At 44.6% G+C, this 22,039-nt stretch overlaps 1 protein-coding gene across 1 annotated transcript in view; it reads left to right on the forward strand.

Annotated features, from left to right (window-relative positions):
- The window catches only part of Mipep (mitochondrial intermediate peptidase), a 124,526-nt gene that overhangs the window by 94,230 nt on the left and 8,257 nt on the right, over positions 1-22,039 (forward strand). Inside the window, exon 18 of the mRNA XM_048447960.3 lies at positions 757-830. Within this exon, the coding sequence (XP_048303917.3) occupies positions 757-830 (74 nt within the window). The remainder of the gene's footprint in view (positions 1-756; positions 831-22,039) is intronic.

Consider the following 22,039-nt stretch of genomic DNA (forward strand, 5'->3'; position numbering starts at 1 on the left):
ATTGCCCATGGCCAGAAGGAGGGACACTACCTCCTCTTCACACCAAGGTCAGAAGGTGGCGAAGCCTCTTCACACCTTGCCCTGCCTCTGTGAGTTTCCTGCTTTGCCTTAGTGCTCATGTTAAGGTGCTGATCATGGTCATGTTTTATTCATGATGTAAGCTGCTTAGAAGTCCAAGTCCCCAGCACCCAGGTGTAGTGGCGTAGGCCTGCAATCCCAGTGCCGGGAAGGTACAGATAGGAACATCCCAGAGCTCGCTAGCCAGCCTGCTAGGCTGCTGAATCAGTGAGCTCCCGAGTCAGTGAGAAAGATTCTCTCCAAAGTAGGGTAGAGAACCACTGATGAATCACCTGAGGTTGACCTCTGACCTCCACATACTCACACACTTGCACATACCACCTACATACACATGTGCTTCATAAACACACACACAAGTTAAGACAGAATTACCTGTTATGCACAAAAAGCCTGCAGAGTGAGTAGGATGAGAGTCTTACTAGGTGTGTAGTTTAGTGGTAGCACACTCGCCTAGCGTGCACAAGGTCCTGGGTTCGGTCACCAGTACAATGCCAGAAAGTTTACCTAATCTCATTAAACTGTGTAGTTGGTTGTGTTTAAAGAACTATAATTTGCATAAAACATAAAAACATTAAATACCTTATTTTAAAGTATAAAATGTCCCCTAGAGCTCAAGACGGATAGATAGAGCCACACAGACTGTGTGAGCTGGTGTGTTAACAGAATCTTTTTCCCCAGGGCCGCCGGGGAACGCTACCGCAGAGAGATGTTAGCCCATGGTGGGGGCAAGGAGCCCATGCTCATGGTTCAAGGTAAAGTACAGCCCACACTGCCTCCTCTTCTGGAACTCGGGGTTTGTTTTAGTCTGCATGGGGTATGTGATACAGAGTCAGCTTTCAGAATGTTGGTAATTCTCTATAGAAAATAGTTAACTTACCAAAGTCCCGGGAAATATGCCTTTAGCTCTTAACAGGTCATAGTGGAGGGCTTACTTTTGTCTGGATTTTGCTCTTATTTTAGCCCAAAGAATTCATGCATTTATTCCTTTTTTTTTATTCTGAGAAACTTAAAGCTTAAGGTTAGAGATTTGATCTATTTTAAAAAAATTAGAACCTAATTAAAGCATCTTTTTAAGTATTATTTTATATTGATTATTTGTAAATTTCACACCTTGCATCCCGATCCCGCTCACCTCCCAGTCTTCCCATGCCTGTCCCCCTTCCTCCATGACCCCCACCAAAAAAGAATTCCATTTTGTGTGGTCCTTGTAGTCACTGGAGCATGCTCAAATTCCTAGTGGCCAGCCTCCTGCACAGATGGCAGAATCCATGAGCTGATGAGAGCCCTGTGGTAGCCGGAACAGTTGTCTGCACTGTAGCACGGTGCTCCACCAAGGGGCAGGACTGTCTCTCCTGAGCCCAGGGACATTAATATGGATTCAGGCAGCAGCCCCAACCACAGGCCTCTGCCAGGGGTTCAATGGTAGTGCTGGCCACAGACATCAACATGGCCCTTGGCTGCATCAGGACCATTGACCGACTCATGGCCCTTAGTGACTGCATGGACCACAAGCCTCAACATGGTACTCACATCAGCATGGCTCCCTAAGGCAGCGAAGCCTGAGGACATCACCAATGTCAGTGTTCATTGCGATCTGGGCAGCAGCATGGGCAACCAGCACCAACATGGCCTCTGGTTCACAGTGGTTCTTCTAGGAGGTCCAAGCCAGAAGGTGAACCTTTCCTCATCTCAAGCTTCTATCATGCCCAGAGCCAGGGTGGTGGGGGCTGCCACGACCAGACAGCAGGTTCGGTCGCTGAGTTGACATCTATGTAAGCTCCAGGTTGTTATATGGCATCCTGCGGACCTGCTCCATTTTGTTCTTTCCTACCCCTCTATCACATGTGTTTGTTGTAGTGATACTTGGATGTCTACTGGCCGCATGTGGCCCCATGGCCCCAGGAGGCCTAAAGCATCTTTTAATAGTATCAAAATTAGTTCTTGTTTTTCTATATTGACAAATGTTAATTTATGGAAATTTTAATTGTAGGTGGGAGTGACCATCATGAATTTTCATGGAATGTCCTCACAAATGTTTGTAGGGAGATGTGCTTCTTATTGGACACTCTCAGTATATTGATAGTTATAATTATAGCTAAGCCTTTGACTGTAATGAAATTGCCCTAGGAAGTGACTCCCAGCATTTGCGGAGTGCTGTTTTATTGTCCTGGTAGTAACTGTTCTAAAGTGTCCTCATGTCTACTGTTGACGCTAAGGCCAGATCCTTGCATTTGATTCTTCCTGTGTTCTTCAAGCATGTGAGTAGCAGTGTTCACCAGGCCTGCTTGTAAGCTCCAGGGGTAGAGGAATAAAAGACGCCAAGGCAGACACTGCTCCTGCGAGCCTGTGTTCTTTTGATCAACCTGCCTGGGTTGGTTGGGTTGTTGAGGTCTAGGCTCCCTTTGTACTCAATGCTTGATGACATTACGGTATCGTGCATCAGTGAACAACTCCAAATTGCCTGCTTTTAATGAAGAACATATGCTAATCTTGCCTCAGTGTCCTCCTCGATCCCTCTTGGCCCTTCTTGATCTTTGCTACATCTAGAACTGCTTGTGTGTGACTTTTTCCTTGCAATAGGGTCTGGCTATGTTGCCCTGGCTCTTAGACTGAAGCAGCCCTTCTCCTTTAGCCTTCTAAATAGCTAGTGCTGAAGGCATGCACTACCACATGCCTGGCTAGAACTGTTTTAAAGGATTCTCACATGGTAGTTAATTTAATCTCCTTAGGAATCCTTTGAGGCATGAACCCTCATCATCTCCATTTTATAGATGATGAAGCAGACCAGACTCCCTGCTTCTGTTGGGAGGAGTGAACAGAAGAGCCACGTTTCAAGCTTGGCTCTGCAGCAAAGACCAAGCTTTTCAGAAGCCCAAGAAACAGGCTCCAGGCAGAAGGGACATGAATTGGCTCTGATAGCAGGCAGTGGATTGCATACGGGTAGTATCTAGTCCTGTGTAGACAGCCCGTTTCGTTGGAGAAACTGCTTGCTTGTGGTGATAGTTTGTGCTGTGTGTGACATCTGTGCTTCCCTGGGCTCTAAATGCTGTCCTCACATGGATATTAATTTCAACACTGTTCAGCACAAGTCATACTTAATTGTTCATGATTCTCTTAACTGCTCGGATTTTCTACTCTGCCCCGAACCATAGTGCACCCTCCTCCTACAAATTTTGTGCTTTATCTGAAACATTTTTTGAGAAAAAAAAAACCTGGTATTTTTTTGTACTCAAATTCCCATTCTCATGAGAGAAAAACAAGTCCATGGTTTGTGCTACAGCTGTAGAATTTAGATTCCAGTTAGCACCAACGGTAGACCTACTCTGCTTGTACAGTATTTTATATTTCTCTTTATGTTTTCCCACCAGATACTATTATTGATTCACAAGGTATTTTACATGAGTGGGGGGATCTGCAGAGAGGTCACAACATCTGTTGTAACTCAAGAGTTGGATTTATAAGACAAGACCCACAATAGCTACTCACTTGTGTATCTACACACAAAACAGGATGTCAGATGCTGGCATTTTAGCCTTGACTTCGGGGCACCCCTGGGCTTAACTGACAGGGTTGCTGTGTTTTGGGATGTATAAGTGAAGCTCTTGGCGGAGACCATCTTCTTTCTCCCACAGTCTCTTGTCCACCCTCCTCCAAGAACGCAGTAGGTAGATAGCCAGAGTACAAGTGAGAGATGCTTTGATATCAGTTCACTATCAACTGACAGGCTTTGCATGGGACAAGCCAGACAGATTGCAGGTGGGGTTTAAATGAAACTGGTGTGAACTCTTAGCAGCGGTATGCTAGATAAGATATCAGCTGAAAAGTGTTAAAGCTCAGAGCTTTTTTTGGGGTGTGGCAGGGACTTCTGGGTGCCTGCAGAAAGCAGTCCCTTGTAGAGCAAGTCTGCAGGTCACCTTCAGAAGTAGCAGGGTCTGCTGGTCACCTGACTCCAGCCAGTCTTGGTCTCGACTCTAGAAGTAGCTGCACGGACAAATCCCTCAGCCTGCTGCCCCTGGTCCCGTCTAGAAGGCAATCTTTCTAGTTCCCTCCCTGGGGCAGAAACCCTGGAGGAGTCTTTTCCTCTCTGTTGAGGGGCTTGCTGGGAGCTGGGCTCTGGAGTCTTCTCACTTGGCCCCCACAACTGCTCTGGTTTTCCAGCTTCAGACTGCCCAGATTTATATAGCTGGCTGCTAAGGTGGGCCCTGTCTGCCTGAATATGGGCAAATAAGATGCAGAACTGGGACTGGTCAAGGAAGGGCTGTCAAATGTGGTGGCTGGAAAAGAATCCTAAACCTGCCAGAATTTGCCAGAAACCTGTGGTCAGGTCCGCAGGTCTCTGCCTTTGCAAAGGTAGGGACAGTCGTCAGGACTTTGTGTCTGCTCCTGGCTGCTACAGTGCACTCTGCAGAATGCCTTCCGCTTGCCTGCTGTGTTTCAGCTGGGATGCTGCCTGACTTTGCCTCACCTGCAGCTGCACTAAGGGTTTTCAGTAGTTGAGCCTGCTCTGTGTCTCCTTTGCCCTCAGGGCTTGAACATACCAGCCATAACAAAGTTGGGGACCACATAACTCCTCAAAGCATATTTGACTTAGTTGACTTTACTTACTTAGGAAAAGTTCCATCTTCTTAGGTATTTTATATATTTAACTGTTTCTGAATATGAAGAATTAGATAACAGAAGAAAATAGCATGCCTTTCTCAGACTCCATACTTCTCTGATCAAACCTGGCCTTCATTTGCTACTCTGAAGGTAAAAATGAGTTTCTAGTATAGCCCTGCACCGTTTCTCAGGGGCCTTATGCCCCTGTGTGGTGTCAGAGACCCTGGACTGGGCGCTCTCGGAGAGCTCAGAGGCGCCTCTTGAATCCTCAGTAACATACACTGAGAGCAGATGTGCTGGAGATCCACAGTGAGCCATCTGCTTAGCCACTTGGTCCCTCCAGCATTCACAGCCCCTGGAGACAGACCACAGCGGCCTGCAGCCCACCCAAGAGAGCCCCAAGAGCTCACAGTGGTGCCTTTTCTGTCTCATCAGGGAAAGCCTGCTGCTAGGCAGTCGTGTCTCTGCTGCCCCAGCTGCCAGGCATCGGCACTGCACTCAGTGGTTCTCACAGGGGACAGCAGGCTGCCCTGAGACTGGGCCTTTCCCCTCCGTGACCATGCAGCATGGTGAAAGCAGGTTTCCCCACTGAAGAAGTGTGGCAGAACAGAACTGGATTTTCCCTTCCTGGAGCTGCCACTGTATCTTAACAAAGTCGGTCTCCCTCAGTAAGATAAAATGAAATTTGACTTGAAAATTCCTTCCCTTTTACTGTCTTGTGAAGGGGTATGTGTGGCACTCGTGCATGTGGTAATGAGTCAGAGCTTCCCTGACAGGTGGGCCTTGTGGATTTTTAAATGCGTCCATAGATCATATAAAGAAGTGTATCGCAAGTACGGTATTTAATGACAAAGCGCCCCAACTGAACATGGTGTGGCTCTCTTTCTGGTTGCCATTCTAGGTAAGGCCACATCCCCTCTGCTGTGTGTGAGTGAAGGTTCTGGCTTTGCCTCCCACACCCTGCTGAGCTTCTGTGTTACATTCAGTGTCAAATTTCCGAGTACTTTTGCCTAAGATGAAACACAAAGATATGGCGTTTTCATTCACATTGCTGTTCTGAAAGATCCATATTGAAATGTTTTTCTTAAGTAGTTCTGTGGTGAGCATGAACCAGAGCTCAGTTTCCTTACTGTCGTTTTAGAATATATATAGTTTTCTATAAAGATCAAGAGCCCTGAGCTGGTGAGTATCTGGCCAGGGAAAATCTGTCTTTCCTGGGTTGCTCTGCTGTTTCCCAGAAGCAAGAATGGCCCTGAGTGCTGGAGTGTTGGAGGAGAGGGCACTTGCTGCTTCCTGGCCACTTAGCCCTGAAATAGTCACCCAGGAACTGTATTAATTAAATCACTGCTTGGCCCATTTGCTCTAGCTTCTTATTGGCTAACTCTTACATATTAATTTAATCCATTTCTATTAATCTGTATATCGCCATGTGGCAGTGGCTTACCAGCAAAGTTTCAGCATATCTGACTCTGGTGGCAGCTCCATGGCTTCTCTCTGACTCCGCCCTTCTTTTTCCCAGCATTCAGTTCCATCTTCCCTGCCTACCTAAGTTCTGCCTTGCTATAGGTTCAAAGCAGCTTCTTTATTCATTAATGGTAATCACAGCACACAGAGGGAACTCCCACATCACTGGAGAGGTGGAGACTGTGTCAGCAGTTTGTCCCTCATGCAAGCCAGCACCCCATCCTCCCTAAGACTTAGCCCTATGCTTGTGTTCTCTGTGCCTTTGCTGAGTTTTGGGGTTTAGATTTTACTTCATTTTCCATAGTTTTTACTAATTACTAAATGGTCACCATGCAAGGTCTTTTTTTGTGTGTTACCTCCCTTAGTTCCCTCTAACAAGGGTCTCTGTTTCTATAAAGAAACCTAGCCAAGGTCCACACCCTTCCACTGCTGCCTCCCTGCAGGATCTCTGACCTGAGTGATCTATAGATGGGGTGTTTGTGGCCTCAGCCTTGTTTCCTCCAAGTCTGTGTCGTCTGCTTTTTTTTGTGGTATTACAGCCTAGCTATTGCCATTGCCATTTAGAGTCTCCTCTGGCCTCTGAATTAGTAGGGAACCCTCCTTCCTCTGGCCTCCTCTGAGCACTGTCTACTCCATGACAAAGCCTCCCACCTCCTTACCCATATAGCAGCAGGAGTGACCACAGTGGCCCTAGAGGAAGAACTGGCCAGAGCCCTGGGCCTGCAAACCTATGTGCTCTGACTTCAGCCCCTTCTACCAACAAGCTCAGCTTTATTTTGATGTCTCTATGGCCAAGAGCAGTTTGCAGTGATAACTGACAGTATTCTAAAAATCAGATAAGAGGAAAAATAGCAGATAAATGAGTCAATTCTCAGGAAACTGAAACTCCCTTCCCAAGTGACTCACAGGACCAATGTCTAGAAGCCCGCAAGGCCTGACCTTAAGCTGATTAAAATTCGTTTACTACTTAGCATTTCTGCAGATCTTTATAGAGACAAAAATGCATTTACTTTGCCATAATTATTCTGAATCATCTCTTCTAGAGCATTAGATATTATTTATGTTCACAAAAACAAACCAAAAGATTATGGCTTAGACTCCCAAAGGTCAACCCAAAGAGATTAATAAAAGCAATCAACTCAGATATTTACCCTTTCTTAAAAGACCTTTTAGGACCAGGCATGGAAGACTCCCAGCTCCAAGATGTGGGTCACACCATCTACCTAGACTTGGGTTCATGCATTCTCCTAGACTACTAAGTCACACCATCCACCCAGATGTAGGTTTCCACTATCCACCCGGAAACAAGTTCATACTATCTTCCCAGACATGAGTTGACCCCATCCTCCCCGACAGAACATCACATCATCCCCCCAGAGACAGGTCTACAGCATCCATGCAAACATGGGTTCATGCCATTCTCCCTGAAATGGAACCAGGGCTCTTTGGGGAAAATGGCTGATTCTCGCCCCAGAACAGGAAAGACTTTGGAAATGATCCAGGAACGTTTTCAGTGTCACAGAATGAGTTGTGCCCAAAAGCACAGTCAGCAGTGGCAAGTGTGTCATCAGCAGTGAGCTTGCTGACAGAGTTCTCAGTGGCCGAAGCCAGGAATCTGAGCACCTCAATCAATAGTGCCATGCCAAGGTAAAATGCGGAGCCTCAGCTGTGGATCTGTGTATCCACACTGACACGGATGATGGAAGGACTGAGTGGACAGAGCAGGCATATTCCCATGGAGAGGACTTCTCATCATGTGTGTAACTTTTCTCTTAATAAATGGCACCCCCCACTTCAGTCTGTGTGGTGTGAACCCACGCACACCACCCAGATACCGTGGGAGAGGAACAGGGGGAGCTTTACTCACAAGTTTGGCAGGTGGCATCTCATCCAGATGGTGAGGAATGGCTGGCAGTGGCAAGCTGTGAGGGCACTGTGTCCCTGATGAGAGGTGTGCTGCCTCCATGACTTCTATCCCAAAATCCCATGCTGAATTTGATCCTGAGTAGATCAGATAACCCTGACTGGGAAATCCTTCCGCCTCAGGCCTGGGCAGCACTCGGCAAGCCTGTTACGGTTGTGGATAAGGAGGGACATGAGAGCCTGCAGAGACAAGACTGGTGTAAGGTGTTCCGGGTGGGACTTGGGACAGAAAAAGACACTAGATGAAAACTGAGGTGATAAGGCTGCACATATTTCATTACAGTCCCCCTCTGTATTGGCCTTTTAGTTGTAAGAAATATGCCAGCACAGCATAAGATGCTGACCACAGAGAACTGGCTAGCCCTGGACCAATTGGGCTCTGTACAGCACAGGATTGCAGTAAATATGGATGGCTTGCTTGTGATTAGACTGAGGTTGTGATCTGGGGCCACATATTTCTGCTCTCTGGCAGCCATTCCCACTGTGGCGGGGTGGGGGTAGAGGCACACAGGTTCAGCTAGAGTGACGTGACACAGATGCCACTGGGGAGAGCAGGCGCCGTGGGGACTGTGGGCATTTAGGGTGTGCTTCTGATGGTATCCCTTGGCTGTCCAGGGCAGATGCCTAAGCAGAAGGCCGTGGTAAAGGTTAAGTTAAATAAATCCCTGGCTGTTGGAGAATGGGCATTTGGAGGGAAATACATAAACTGAAAATATTCATTAAATAGACTCACTGTGGCCTGGGATTTGACATTGAAGTGAGGGAGTGAGGTAAAGCTCCAGGCTTTGACTCTAACGAGATCATCATGTTGTTATGGTAACTGAGAACTGTGGGACTGTGGAATTCAGGTGAGCCAGCAGAGTATAATACATAGACACTGCAATGGAGACAAAGAAGCCAATGCTAGGTCTGTGGATCAGTCACAGTGTGGAGTTCAGAGCAAGGAACTCCAAGCCACGAATATTCAACCCCTGTGTTGCTGAAGGAACCCAGACGGAACTGGCCCTCAGTCACCCTGCGGTGGGAACCTACATTTTCAGAAGTCAGGTTCATTTCCCAATTGCATAGCTCCTATGGCACATTTACTCAAATTGAGGCAAAATGTTTATTCTGCTTTAAAAGTTTGATGTCTTACTGATGCATCATCCAGGTATTGAGTATTGTTTTGTTGTTATTGTTGTTGGTTTTGTTTGATAATACAATTACTAACCTAACACAACATAGCCTAACGTGCTTATTGTTTGGCTTTGCTGCTGGTGTAGTTTGTACAAGAGAAACATGATGACACTCAAAGCCCATAAGCCCTGTCTGTCAGCAGAAATACAACTGATGTCTGAAGTAGGAAAGCTAAATAAACATTATTCAACACCAGCTTGATTGATTTTTCCCTGTTGTCAAAATGTATATGTGGCTATTTAGAAGAGGCGTTTTACATGGTTTTTAGCACTAAAAATTAGCAGTTATTATTTCCAGTTTTAAAAGCATGCAGTTAACTTTTAATCATGCAGCCCGATTAATCCACAAATATTGGCATCACGGCAGGAAGCTGGCATGCTCAGTAGGTACATGCTGCCTTTGGATGGCTATTATTCCCAAATTTATTCTTTAATGTCTGTTTGCTTTTTAACTTTTTAATCAAGTGGAATTTTCATGAAGAGATAAGCTTTAACATATGACAAATTCTGCCTGTCTGAGCCAGCATGCATGCCTCCAGGGATGGAGGCCCAGCTTTGGCAGATGCCAGAACATGCTCAGAGGCCCAGAGCCCGGGCTCCTGAGGGCCTTCCCTGAAGTGTGCTGTAGCGACTTAGGAAACCCCCTCACATAGAGAATTAAACATGAAGAGCTAAGATGATTTTAGTGATAATGATTTTTTTTTTTTAACCTAGGTCTTAATGTGTGGTGTAAGTTGGCTTGGAGGTAGTCCTAGCTCCCGAGTGCTGGGAATGCAGGTGTCTGTTGTCATGCCTGACTAGGATCAGGTGCTTTTTAAAAATTTTATCATCTCAAGCAAAGCTGATGCTGGAAGTAAATCATTCCGATGACCTGTGACAGGTTGTTCAGGAGTTCCATAGATGGTGTTCCTCTCTGTAGTGAGGGAGGCCTCTCCTATCTCTGGACTGCCTTACCCTTTTTCTTCTGACTTAATGTCCTCCAGATTGCTCTCTGAGCGTCGTGTTCCTGGTCCTATCTATAGCCTTATCATAGGACTCTGTGAGGGCCTCTGGTAGAGATTTGTTAAATGTATGGCTTTAACATTTGAATATGGAATGTCCCCGTAGGCTCCTGTTTGCATGCTTGGTTCCTAGTTGGTGATGCTATTTAGGGAGCTGCAGGAAGCGGGCTACAAGGAGTGGTTCTTGGGGGATAGCACAGACCCTGGTTTTTCTGTTTTCTGTACCTTGTAGTAAGCCGCTCTCCTTCACCACCACTCCTGCCATTGTCCTAAGTGCAAGGGGCTAAGCAACCACAGATTGAACCTTGGAAGCTGACAGTGATGAGTGAGGGCCTTCTCTCCCTGGTGGACTGGGTACTATTAAGATGTTAACATTTGTTCGAAGTCACTGTCAGTGTTAATAAAAAGTTCTTTTCATTTGCATTTTAAGTGTCCCTTCTGCTGTTCACTTTCTGTAAATGAGAAAAGTATGTCAGGGGATTGGGTAGTTTGACTCTCTGAGTAACGGGGGTTGGGCTCTGCTCCACTGCCCTGGTGCCTACAGCAAAAGTCAGGCAGACACGAGCACCAGCCGTGAACAGTCCACAGACACCTTGAGAAAACCACAGAAGAGCACAGCCTCAGGGGGGGCTACTTTGAAAGTTTGTACTAGCTATTTTATTGTTATAACCCTCCCCTGATGAATTCTAGTTTACCCTGCTCCATTTCCATGTAGGCCAGAGGGGAGCTCTTCCTTTAATGGCTAAGAAAAGGATAGTGATTGGTGTTAAGAGGCAACACTGAGTTTGGTTCAAAACAAATGTCTGTGGTTGGTCCAAACAGTCCTTCCCATGTATGTAAAGCTACTAAAACCCACTGCCTGGGCCAGCAGGGAATGCTCTGTGTTCAGGCTCACCTGCTCTCTGCTTTCCTCTGGTAGGCAGCAGCCTGGTCTTCACCTCCTTTCACCTGCTCAGACCCTTCAGCGCATACACCATGTCAGGGTACCTGTTGCCCCCTTTTTATACTCTGGTCTTTTTTGATCAGTATTATCAAAAATTGGAGACCTTAAATGGATGCTGCCATTTGGCTCTTGAAGATGCTGTGTCTTCTTTCCTTTCTGGTCTCTGCATCTAACTGCCACATATAGTTATCATGATACTATCAGTGTTCCAGAAGACATAGTAAAGTAGATCAGTCTTTCCATTTTGTAATTCTTTTAATCGAAGACCACCAAGTGATTCTAGTAACTTAGAACAATTTAAGAAATGAGCATTAGGCCGGGCAGGGGTGGCACACGCCTTTAATCCCAGCACTCGGGAGGCAGAGGCAGGCAGATCTCTGTGAGTTCCAGGCCAGCCTGGTCTACAAGAGCTAGTTCCATTACAGGCTCCAAAGCTACAGAGAAACCCTGTCTCGAAAAACAAAAACATAACAGAACAAAAAAGTTGAGAAATGAGCATTAAAGTATTAATAGAAAATACTGTAGGAGGTCAGAGATAAATTCTGCTGCTTGACTTAAGCAGCATAGAATAATCTGTACATGTTAGTAATGTAAGTTAGCTCTCAGAGCTTCATGGACACCAGGCCAACTGCAAGCATGATCCTAATATGGCTTGGGTTGTCCCGAAGCCTTTGACTTTTGACCTTGCCTCCCAGTTCCCATTTGTGTTGCTTAGGAGTTACTCACCTTTCACCCACCACCCCAGGAGCCCAAGACTGGAATAGCAGTCTAGTATTTATTAAACTGTCACTTTCAGGCTTGCAAGATGGCTCAACAGATGTGGGGGTGTTTACCACCAAGCCTGATAACCTGGTTCAGCCCCTGGAACCCACACAGTGTAAGGAAAAAAATCACTCTGGCTTGCATGTGCATGTGTGCATACTCGCACATACACTTAATAAATAGAAAAGTAAATAAGTAAATGGATGAATAAATAATATTTAAAGCCAGGCGGTGGTGGCACACACCTTTAATCTCAGCACTCGGGAGGCAGAGGCAGGTGAATCTCTGTGAGTTTGAGGCCAGCCTGGTCTACAAGAGCGAGTTCCAGGACAGGCTCCAAAGCTACAGAAAAAAGAAAAAAAAAAAAACCAAAAACCAAAATTTAAAAAATTAGTCTGTAATGCTTTCATAGTGCCCAACAAGTAATCTCATAGAATGAAAACCCTGATGTTCATTTGTTTTAAGATTAGCAACCTGTCTGTGTAGGGGTGTAGTGTCCAGTGAAAGCTATGAACAAGTGTTCCTCCTGACCCCTGTGGTGAATTTCAAAGATGTCTACCCAGCCAGAATGTTCTACTCCAGAGGAAATCCTAGGTGGAGCAGCACAGGGGTGTACGTCTCCCTCCACCCTGGGAGCCATCTTGGAGCCTGCAATGTGGTGTAAGGACCAAACACACCCACCGTGCAAATGGCTACTCATGTACGAGACAAGCTCGTAGGATTTGAGACACAAAGTGGAAAAATTAAAATAGAGTCGCTGTTTCAAAGATTCAGATACATGAAAGAGGAAGCGCGGTGTTCCTTTAAGGGAAAGACCTGACGGAGATGGCCACAGGAGGAGTGGCTGGGGTTTGAGGCTTTGATTCCCTAAGTCATTGCTGCTGGAGCACCAGGAATAAGTAGTGCCGTGCTTATTGCGTGTAACGCTTAATCCACCTCCTGAGTCAACTACCTTTGTGCTGGCTGAAGAACCAGATGAAGCAGGCTGGGGGTGAGCCCCTGTGGGACCACTGCAGCAACTGTTGAGTGCTTTGTGCTTTGACACTGTAGGGCAAGAGAAGCCCTATGGTGTGCCGATCTCTTGACAGACCAAGGAGTAAAGCCTCTTCTCACCAGAAGCTGGTGGTAGATCAGATCTTTCTTACACTAGCATTAGCCAGAGCCTCTTCTCGCCCCAATTTTCCTCCTTCTTGATACTTTTTTTTTGGTTTTGTTGTGGTGGGTTTGGGGGGTCATGGTGAGGCATGCTGGTTATTATTTGTCAACTTGACTCAAAGTAGAGTCACCCGGGAAGAGGGAACCCCAATGGAGACTTGCTGTCATTGGACTGGACTGTGAATGTGTATATAGGGCATTTTCTCGGTTGAGTGCCCAGCTCACTGTGGACAGTGCCACGCTTGGACAGTGTGAGTCTGAGTTGTGTAAGAAAGCAGACTAAGCAAGCCATGGCGGTCAAGCCAGCAAGGAACATTGCCCCATTGTGCCTGTGTCAGTTCTGCCTGTAGCTCCTACCCTGGCTTCCCTCAGTGATGGAATGTAATACAGAAGCAGCAGCAGAAAAGCAACTAAACAGAGAGGTCGGTTGATTGGTTGATCGCTTTCTTAAAAAATTTTATTTCATATAATAGATTTTGATCATATTCTTTCTCCTCCCGGATCCTACCTACCTTCCTATCTACCCAACTTCATATTTTCTCTCTGTCACACACACATACAAACACAAACACACACACATAAAATAAAATAAAAAGATTTTTTTTAATAAGACAAAAATAAAATGAGGCCAAAAAGTACACAAAAAATATGGATTCCACTTTGTATTGGTTAACTGTTCCTTAGCATGGGACCTGCCCTGAAGTGTACTTGATAGATTGTCTTCCCATCAGGTATCAGTTAAAAATAGATTCTTGATTAAATCTGAGACTTAAATTAAAGTGAGACTTTATGTCCACTTCCCCTTCTCAGTGCTGGGGTTTTTGCCTGGTTGGAACCAGTGTAGGCCTTGTGTGCTGTCACGGTCCCTTGTGTGTTCGTATGTGTGACGGTCCTGATGAGTTTGAAAGAGGCTGTTTTCCTTAGAGTCACCCACCACTTGGCTTTTACAATCTTCCTGCCTCCTCTTCCACTTAGATCCCTGAGTCCTGAGGGGAGGAATTTGATGAAGACATTTAGGACTGAGTGCTCCAAAGTCTCTCACTCCCTACACATTGGCCAGTTGTGGATCTCTTTGTTAATTACCATCTACTGCAAGAAGTAGCTTCTCTGATAAGGCTTGAGTGATGCTCTGATCTATTTTGTGTTATTGCTATATTCCTTTAGCAGAGTAATAGTATTAGGTTTTCCCATAGGCCCATAATCTAGTTCATGTTCTTAGTCACTTTTAGGAGTATCAGGAATGGGTTCCATCTCATGAAGTGGACCTTAAGCCTAATCAGAAAATAACATTTATGCCACTAGTGCACTGTATATCTTGCAATCAAGTCTCTGTTGTAGGTTACAGGGTTTGTAGCTGGATGATACTGGAACTACTTTTCTCCTTCCTCTGGTATAAAAAGTACCTTCTGGCATCAGGAATGCTGGTAAGAAGGGGTGAGACTTCCAGTTGTCACCAACTTAATTTCTCCATGTTTGATGATGTAAAGAAGCTGTTTTCAGTAAAAGGACCTGCTGTCAGGTTATAGAGGTAACCAATAGCCTCGACAGTAGCCTACAATATTCGGATGGGGAGTCTGTGGGACTCCTTGGCCAGCGACTCAACACAGTACAACTGTTCCTGGCACTGGAGGTTTTAGCTGGTACCATAAGATGTCTAGTCAGGGCATTGTCTCCCCCTTTATACAATGACTTCATTTTAAGCCTGACAGTGGTGGCACATGCCTTTAATCCCAGCATTCGGGAGGCAGAGGCAGGTGAACTCTGTGAGTTCGAGGCCAGCCTAGTCTATGCAGCAAGTTCCAGGACAGGCTCCAGAGCTACACAGAGAAACCTTGTCTCAAAAAAAAAAACAAAAAACAAAACAAAAAAAACTAAACAACAATAACAAAAATCAAACAAACAAACAAAACAACAACAACAACCCCCCCCCAGAAAACAAAAAAGATTGTCACACATATATCCAAAACTTAAAAGCTAACATCCACATGTATGACAAAGCATGCGATATTTGTCTTTTTTGGTCTGGGTTACCTCACTCAGGATGATTGTTTCTATCTTTCTGCAAATTTCATAATTTCATTTATCTCAACAACTAAATAATATTCCAATGTGTAAATGCACCACTGCTGTTGCTTGTTTTGCTCTTTTGTGGGGGACCGACCACCCAGTTCTCAAATAAACACATGGAGGCTTATTCTTAGTTATGAATGCCAGGCGTTAGTGTGGCTTGTTTCTCGCCAGCTTTCCTTAACTTCTATCATCCCCTCTGCCTTTGCCTCTGCTCTTATCTTTCTCCATTTCTGTGTCCCTTTCTTTCCTTCTTCTGCCATGACTGGCTGGGTGGCTGGGTGGCTGAATGGCTTCCCCTGGTGTCCTCTCCTTGTTCTCTCTCTTGTTGCTCCTCGTCTTCCAAATTTCTCCTTCTCTTTATACTCTCTGCCTGCCAGCCCTGCCTATCCTTGCTTCTGCCTCGCTATTGGCCATTCAGCTCTTTATTAAGCCATCAGGTGTTTTAGACAGGCACAGTAACACAGCTTCCCACAGTTAGACAAATGGCGCGTAATCAAAAGTAACATACCCAACATTCCACATTTTGAGTATCCACTGATCAGTGGATGGAGATCTAGGCTGCTTCCAATTTCTAGCTGTTATGAAAAGTGCAGCCATGGACATGGATGAGTCAGTATCTCCATAGTAGGGTATAGATTCTTTTGATTATATGCCCAAATGTAGTATAGCTGAATCTTGTGGTATATCAATTTTCAACCTTTTGAGGAACCTCCACACTGATTTCCATAGGAGCTGTACCAGTTTGCACTCCCATCAGCAGTAGATAAGTGTTCCCCTTTCCTCACACCCCCCTAACATGTGTTTTATTGATCAAGGCCATTCTGATAGGACGCAGTGTGTTGTTTCGGTTCTTTTTTCAATAGTCCGTTGACAACTGCTTTCTGTCCTCATATGTCCTCAGTTTTGGAAACGGTTCCGTGGGTCACTGCGAAGAAAGTGTATTCTTTATTGTTGGGTGAAATAATCTGTAGACATCTGATAGGTCAGCCAGATTTATGACATTATTTGACTTCAGCATTTCTCGGTTGTTTTTGTCTGGATGGCCTGTCTGTTGGTGACAGTGGAGAATTGAAGTCACCCACTACCCATGTGTGAGTGTCAGTGTGTGATTTTAGCGATATCAGTGTTTCTGTTATGAACTTGGGTGCCCTTGTGGTTAGTCCATAAATGTTTAGAATTAAAGTCTCTTCTTGGTGGATTTTTACTTTGTATGTAGTTTTCTTTCCTGTCTCTTCTAATTAGTTTTGGTTTGAAGTCTATTGTGTCAGCTATTAAAATAGCCACATGTACTTGCTTCTTAGGTCCATTTGCTTAGAATACCTTTTCCATCCTTTTCCCCTGAGGTGACGTCTGTCCTTGATGACTAGGTGTGTTTCTTGGGTACAACAGAAGGATGGATCCTGTTTTCTAATCAAAACTGTTGGTCTGTGTCTTTTTGCTGGGTAATTGAGACCATTAATGTTAGTAGTTACCATTGAGCAATATTTATTGATTTACGTTATTTTATTCCTATATGGTGGCCCCCCTTTTTTAAACCAACCACACTGGGAGTATTTATTCCTTGTGTAATTCTTGAATGTAGCTAATCTGGATTGGTAGATTGAAATTGCCAAATTTGGTTTTATTATGGAATGTTTTTTGTTCTCTGTGTATTGAATCACAATGTCAATCAATAGTTTTATTGAGTTCAGTAATCTGGGCTATTATCTGTGGTTCCTTCGAGTTTGTGAAACATATGTCCAGGCCCTTCTGTCTTCCAGAATCTCCATTGCAGTGCATGGTTCTCAACCTTCCTAATGCTACGACCCTTTAATACAGTTTCTCATGTTGTGACCCCCAACCATAAAATTATTACCATTGCTATGTCATAACTGTAATTTTAATGCTGTTATGAATTATAATGTAAATGTCTGTGTTTTCTGATGGTCTGAGGCTACCCCCAGAAAGGGCCAGTTGACCCCAATGGGGTTGCGACCCACAGGTTGAGGACCATGGCTCCATTGGCCACTTGGGTGTTATTTGAATGAGCCTGGCTTTATGTTACTTTATCTTTTTCCCCTTACAGCTTTTCCTTTGTTCTGTGTGTTTAGTGTTTTGGTTAGTATTGGTTAGTATGTGTCATACGCAAGTGTTTTTTTTTTTTTTTCTGGTCCTATCTGTTTGGTGTTTTGTATACTTCTTGTATTAGGCCTCTCCTTTAGATTGGAGAAATTTTCTTCTCTGATTTTGTTAAAAAAAATATTCACTGAGCTTTTGACAGAGCTCCTGTGCTGTGTTGTCAGCAACACTTTGGAAGCAGGCTCACTCCACAGGAAGGCTGATGATGTAATCAGAGTGTACTGTGTACAGTCATGGAAATAGGTGCGATGAAGTCTGGCCACTGCCCTAGTCCTTCTGGGCTGGTCAGCAGTACTGTCAGTGGCACTGGGTTTACCGTGAGTGTGGAGTGGTCCAGCATTGGTTGGCTCAGCCCGCCTCTACTGCCTTCCTGAAGCTACACCTTCACCCCTGTCTTCTTCAACCCACTTGTCACTTCCTACTTTAATGGTTGGTGCTTCCTTTGATAGTTTCTTCTGAATTATAGATGCTGGTATATTCTATTAGATATAATTTTACTTATAACATTTCAGAAAAATGTCTGGGTTTATCTTATTTCAGAACCAAAAAAGCCCCAATAAAATAACTTCTGGCCAACAGACTCAACCAGAAAAATATACCAATGGTTTTATTTTTTTCATTATGTCCTCTAAAGAATGTAAATGCCAGACATTATGTATAGAACCCCAGCACTTAAGTGGCTTAAGACACTTCTGTCTTATTGCAGATTCAAGGCCAGTCTAGACTACAAACTGAAATTATTTCTAAAAAATATATGGATAGGATTGGTTAGATGACTCGAGTGGGTAAAGGTACTTTCCTTATAGACCTGGTGGTCTGAGTTCAATACTTTGAACCCACATAAGGGTGGAAGGAAGGAACCAGCTTCCTTCCTTTGTCCTTTGACCTCTACATGCCATGGTGCACATACCCACACAATAATAGTAAAGTCATTGTTTAAAACATGGTTAGATGCATGTACATTTTAAAAATACCACATAGATAATATATTTTGATGCCATGATTATTTAGTGGGATCATCATTAAATATTAACAGTCATCTGCACGTGTGATGTTCTCTGTATGTTTGTGTATGTATACATGTTTGTAAATTTAAAAGTGTGTAAGGGTATGCGTGGCAGGGGGCTTGTCAGAGGTCATGGTCAAGTGTCTTCCTTCATCATGTCTCCACCTTACTTTTTGAGGCAGACAGGGTTTTCGCTGAACCAGCTAAAGTGGCTGGCTGTCAAGCCCTAGGGGATGAGCTGTGCCCATCAGTCCAGGGCTGGCATTACAAGCCCATGCCCCTAAACCTGGGTTTATATGGGTGCTGGGGATTAAACTCGGGTCTTCATGCTTTTGTGGCAAGCATTTTACCAATTGGGCATCTCTCTAGGCCACAAATGGTATTATTTGGGGGGTGGGGGATTGGAATTTGACACAGGATCTCTCTCACACAGAGATCCACCTCCCTCTTTCCTGAGTACTGGGATTAAAGGTGTGTACCACTGTGCCCAGTTCCCAGATGCCACTCTTTTTTATTGGTTTTTATTGAGCTATACATATTTCTCCACTGTCCTCCCTTCCTCTTCCTTCCCCTCTACCCTCTCTCTTGCCCCCCATGCTCCCAACCTACTCAGGAGATCTTGTCTTTTTCTCTTTCCTATGTAGACCCATGTATGTCTCTTTTAGGGTCCTCTGTTGTCTAGGTTCTCTGGGATTGTGAATTGTAGGCTGTTTTTTTCTCTGCTTTATGTCTAAAAGCCACTTGTGAGTGAGTACATATTATATTTGTCTTCCGGGGTCTGGGTTACCTCACTCAATATAGTTTTTTCTAGATCTATCCACTTGCCTGCAATTTCAAGATGTCATTATTTTTTATAGCTGTGTAATATTACATTGTGTAACCCACCACATTTTTTTTATTCAGTCTTTGGTTGAGGGGCACCAGATGTCATTCTTAATATGAGGTTGGGACTGTACATTATGGACAGTAACATTAGAAAAGCTGATGTCATTTGCCTGGAGCTCTGATTGGAGTCACAGTTTTCTTGCCCAGTACTCTTGAGGCCTTGAGCTTCTGAGTGGACTGATGCTGGGCATACACTGATAGAACACTTGGAACATCTCCTGCAACAGGGAATCAGCCTGTAGAGAAGAGTTTAGCTTAGGAATTGAAACTTGGCATCTGGAGAGCTGGCTCCACATTAAGAGCAAAGACTGTTCTTGCAGAGAACCCGACTTTGATTCCCAGCACTCATGGCAGGTGGCTCACACCTGCCTATAACTTCTCTAACCTCCTCAGGCACCCGAGTGCAGTGCACACACACATAAGCATAATTAGAAATAAAATAATTCTTTTTAAAAGAAATTGAAACTAACGTTTTCTAGCCACCTCCTGTTGGAAATGTTGCCACAGAGCATTGGAGTAAGAAAATGCTCAACAATCGTCACAGGCTGCCTTCTAGTGTATGTGTCTCGGGTACTTAAACGGAGACATTTCTGGGTGTAGTGCAACATTAATGATAATGAATTTGGATTATGAAATTGGTGATATGCATACAATTTCACACTAATGTGAGATTTCCATTAAAATAATAAATACCCTGTATACTGATTTTTTCCAAGCATTGTTTTCTGTTGGATCTTAACAAATCGTCTGACTCTATGTTTTTAGAGTTGAATGTGTAGGGGAGAGTTACAAAAGTAGCAAAGGTGATGAGAACAGTGGCAATAATCCTTTGAACAGTCCAGGGTGCTTAGTAATTCACTTGCCTGAAGTCACCCAGTAGCAAGGACAGAACTTGGATTTCAACTGCAGAACTGACTCACCTTGCGTGGGCTGGTAATTCCTTCAGCGTCTTTTTCAGGTTCTACCAGGCAGTCCTTGCCTTGGAAATAGTTGCCCGCATGTTCCACTGTATTTTTCCCCTTATTCCTTTGTAATTTTTGGTAATTGAATTCCTTCATCAGAAATACATTATGCTGAAAAAGATGCTGTTGAGCTCTCCGAGACCAGTCTGCATAGTGGTCCACCAGCTAGAAAGGATATACCTCTCTCGCCTTACCTACAGGGAAATGACCTTACAATAAAATCGGATATGCCAAGTGTGAATGCAGGACGTGGCTCCTGAAGCATGCTCGCTGGTGGGAACCTCCTTTTCTTGAACAGCGTTTACTTAGGAGTAAGTAAAGACACGTGTCATGACACCAGATCTAGCGTTGGGAACACTGGGCTTATGACATAGTTTCAGTAATAAAGGTAGATTTTAGCCTGGCATAATAGGTAAGTAAATAGACTCCTTCCTTTTTGCTTATTCGGTTATTCACCCAGCATAGCCTCAGAAATAGCTGAGAGCTTTAAGGAAGGAAAGAAATGAAAGAGAGCACCTGCGTTCTCAGGGCTGAGGCCTCGCTTTGGTTACGGGTGCTGGGTTTTTTAAGAGGGTGTGTCTTTATTTAATGTGTGGGCATGTTGGCCTCGAGAAGACATTGAGCTTCAAAAGGCGAAATGTTTTGTAACCCAGAAATGTAATTGTGAGTAGAATTATTATATCTGATGATGAAATGAGACCTGACTAGTGTGCACACAGCACATGTGGGGTTGTACTTGCTGGCCCTGCGTCTGTTGAGAGTTCAGAGGCCCCACATGAACACAGCCAAGACTCCACGGAGACACAGCCTGTTTGAGCAGGGGTGGATGCTAATGCAGCTTAGGGAGCAGGCAGCTCTCCAGTTCAAAGGAAGAAAGGAACTTGACTTGCTGGCAGCTTACTACTGGTGGCGGTCTGATTTCCTCAGGAACTGATGGTAGATAGTGGGGCTCCACCTTCAGCTAAAGGTGTGGGTTAGCCACCGCCTTCTATCAAGGAGGAACTTCAAAGTGGGGAAGGTGAGCCACACAGTTGCCCCAGGCTTGGGAGAGACAGACTTGGAATGGGAATTCCAATCTCATAAAAGTCACTAAACTGCTCTCAGGCGTCAGGCATCCTTTGTAGCTATAGTTCCCAATTGGTCTGAACTGAGTTTGGCACATATAATTATTCTGGCATAAAAAGTAGCCATTAACTATTACAGAGGACTTTTAGAATTAGTCATGGTATTGTGGATGGATGTTCAGACCTCCTCAGAGTTCCTGCATCTTTGTAAGGTAATCTGCTTTTCTGTAATGTTGGGTTAGCATTTCATCGGATGAACCCCGTGCTGCATTGGAACGAGCACTTTTGATCTCCCTGTTTCAGCTGTGGTCAAGTATACATAGTATAAGATGGACTGTGTGTGTTTGTGGGGTGGGGAACATAAGCAGTGGCCTGAGGCCAATAGTAGGTGTCTTATCTCTCACTGTTCAACTCATTTTCTTGAGACAGGGTCGCTCACTAAACTTGAAACTCAGCAATTCAGAAAATCCGGCTGGCCAGTGAGCTCCAGGACCACCTGTCTCTGCTCCAGGTTTCTGTGTGGATGCTGAGGACGTGAGCGTGTGTCCTCACCTCACACTTGCACTACCTGAGCATCTTCCCAGCCCCAAACTCACCATTTTAACCATTTCAGCTTACTGTTCAAAAGCGTTAGTGTTTACAAAATTGTGTGATTGTCCCCAGTGTCCTTTTCCAGAATTTTCCCATCACCCCAGTGATGTGTTCTTAGGAAATCTTTTATTATAGCTGTATCAGGTCATCAATTAGGGTGACTTTAGTAAGATCTTTTTGTTTGTTTACTTTATTAAGTAGTTAGCTATCTGATTTTTTTTTCTTTTTGGAGCAGATAGCAAG

This window comes from Myodes glareolus, chromosome 12 (genome assembly GCF_982192425.1).
Source record: "Myodes glareolus chromosome 12, mMyoGla1.1, whole genome shotgun sequence".
Taxonomy (NCBI): domain Eukaryota; kingdom Metazoa; phylum Chordata; class Mammalia; order Rodentia; family Cricetidae; genus Myodes; species Myodes glareolus.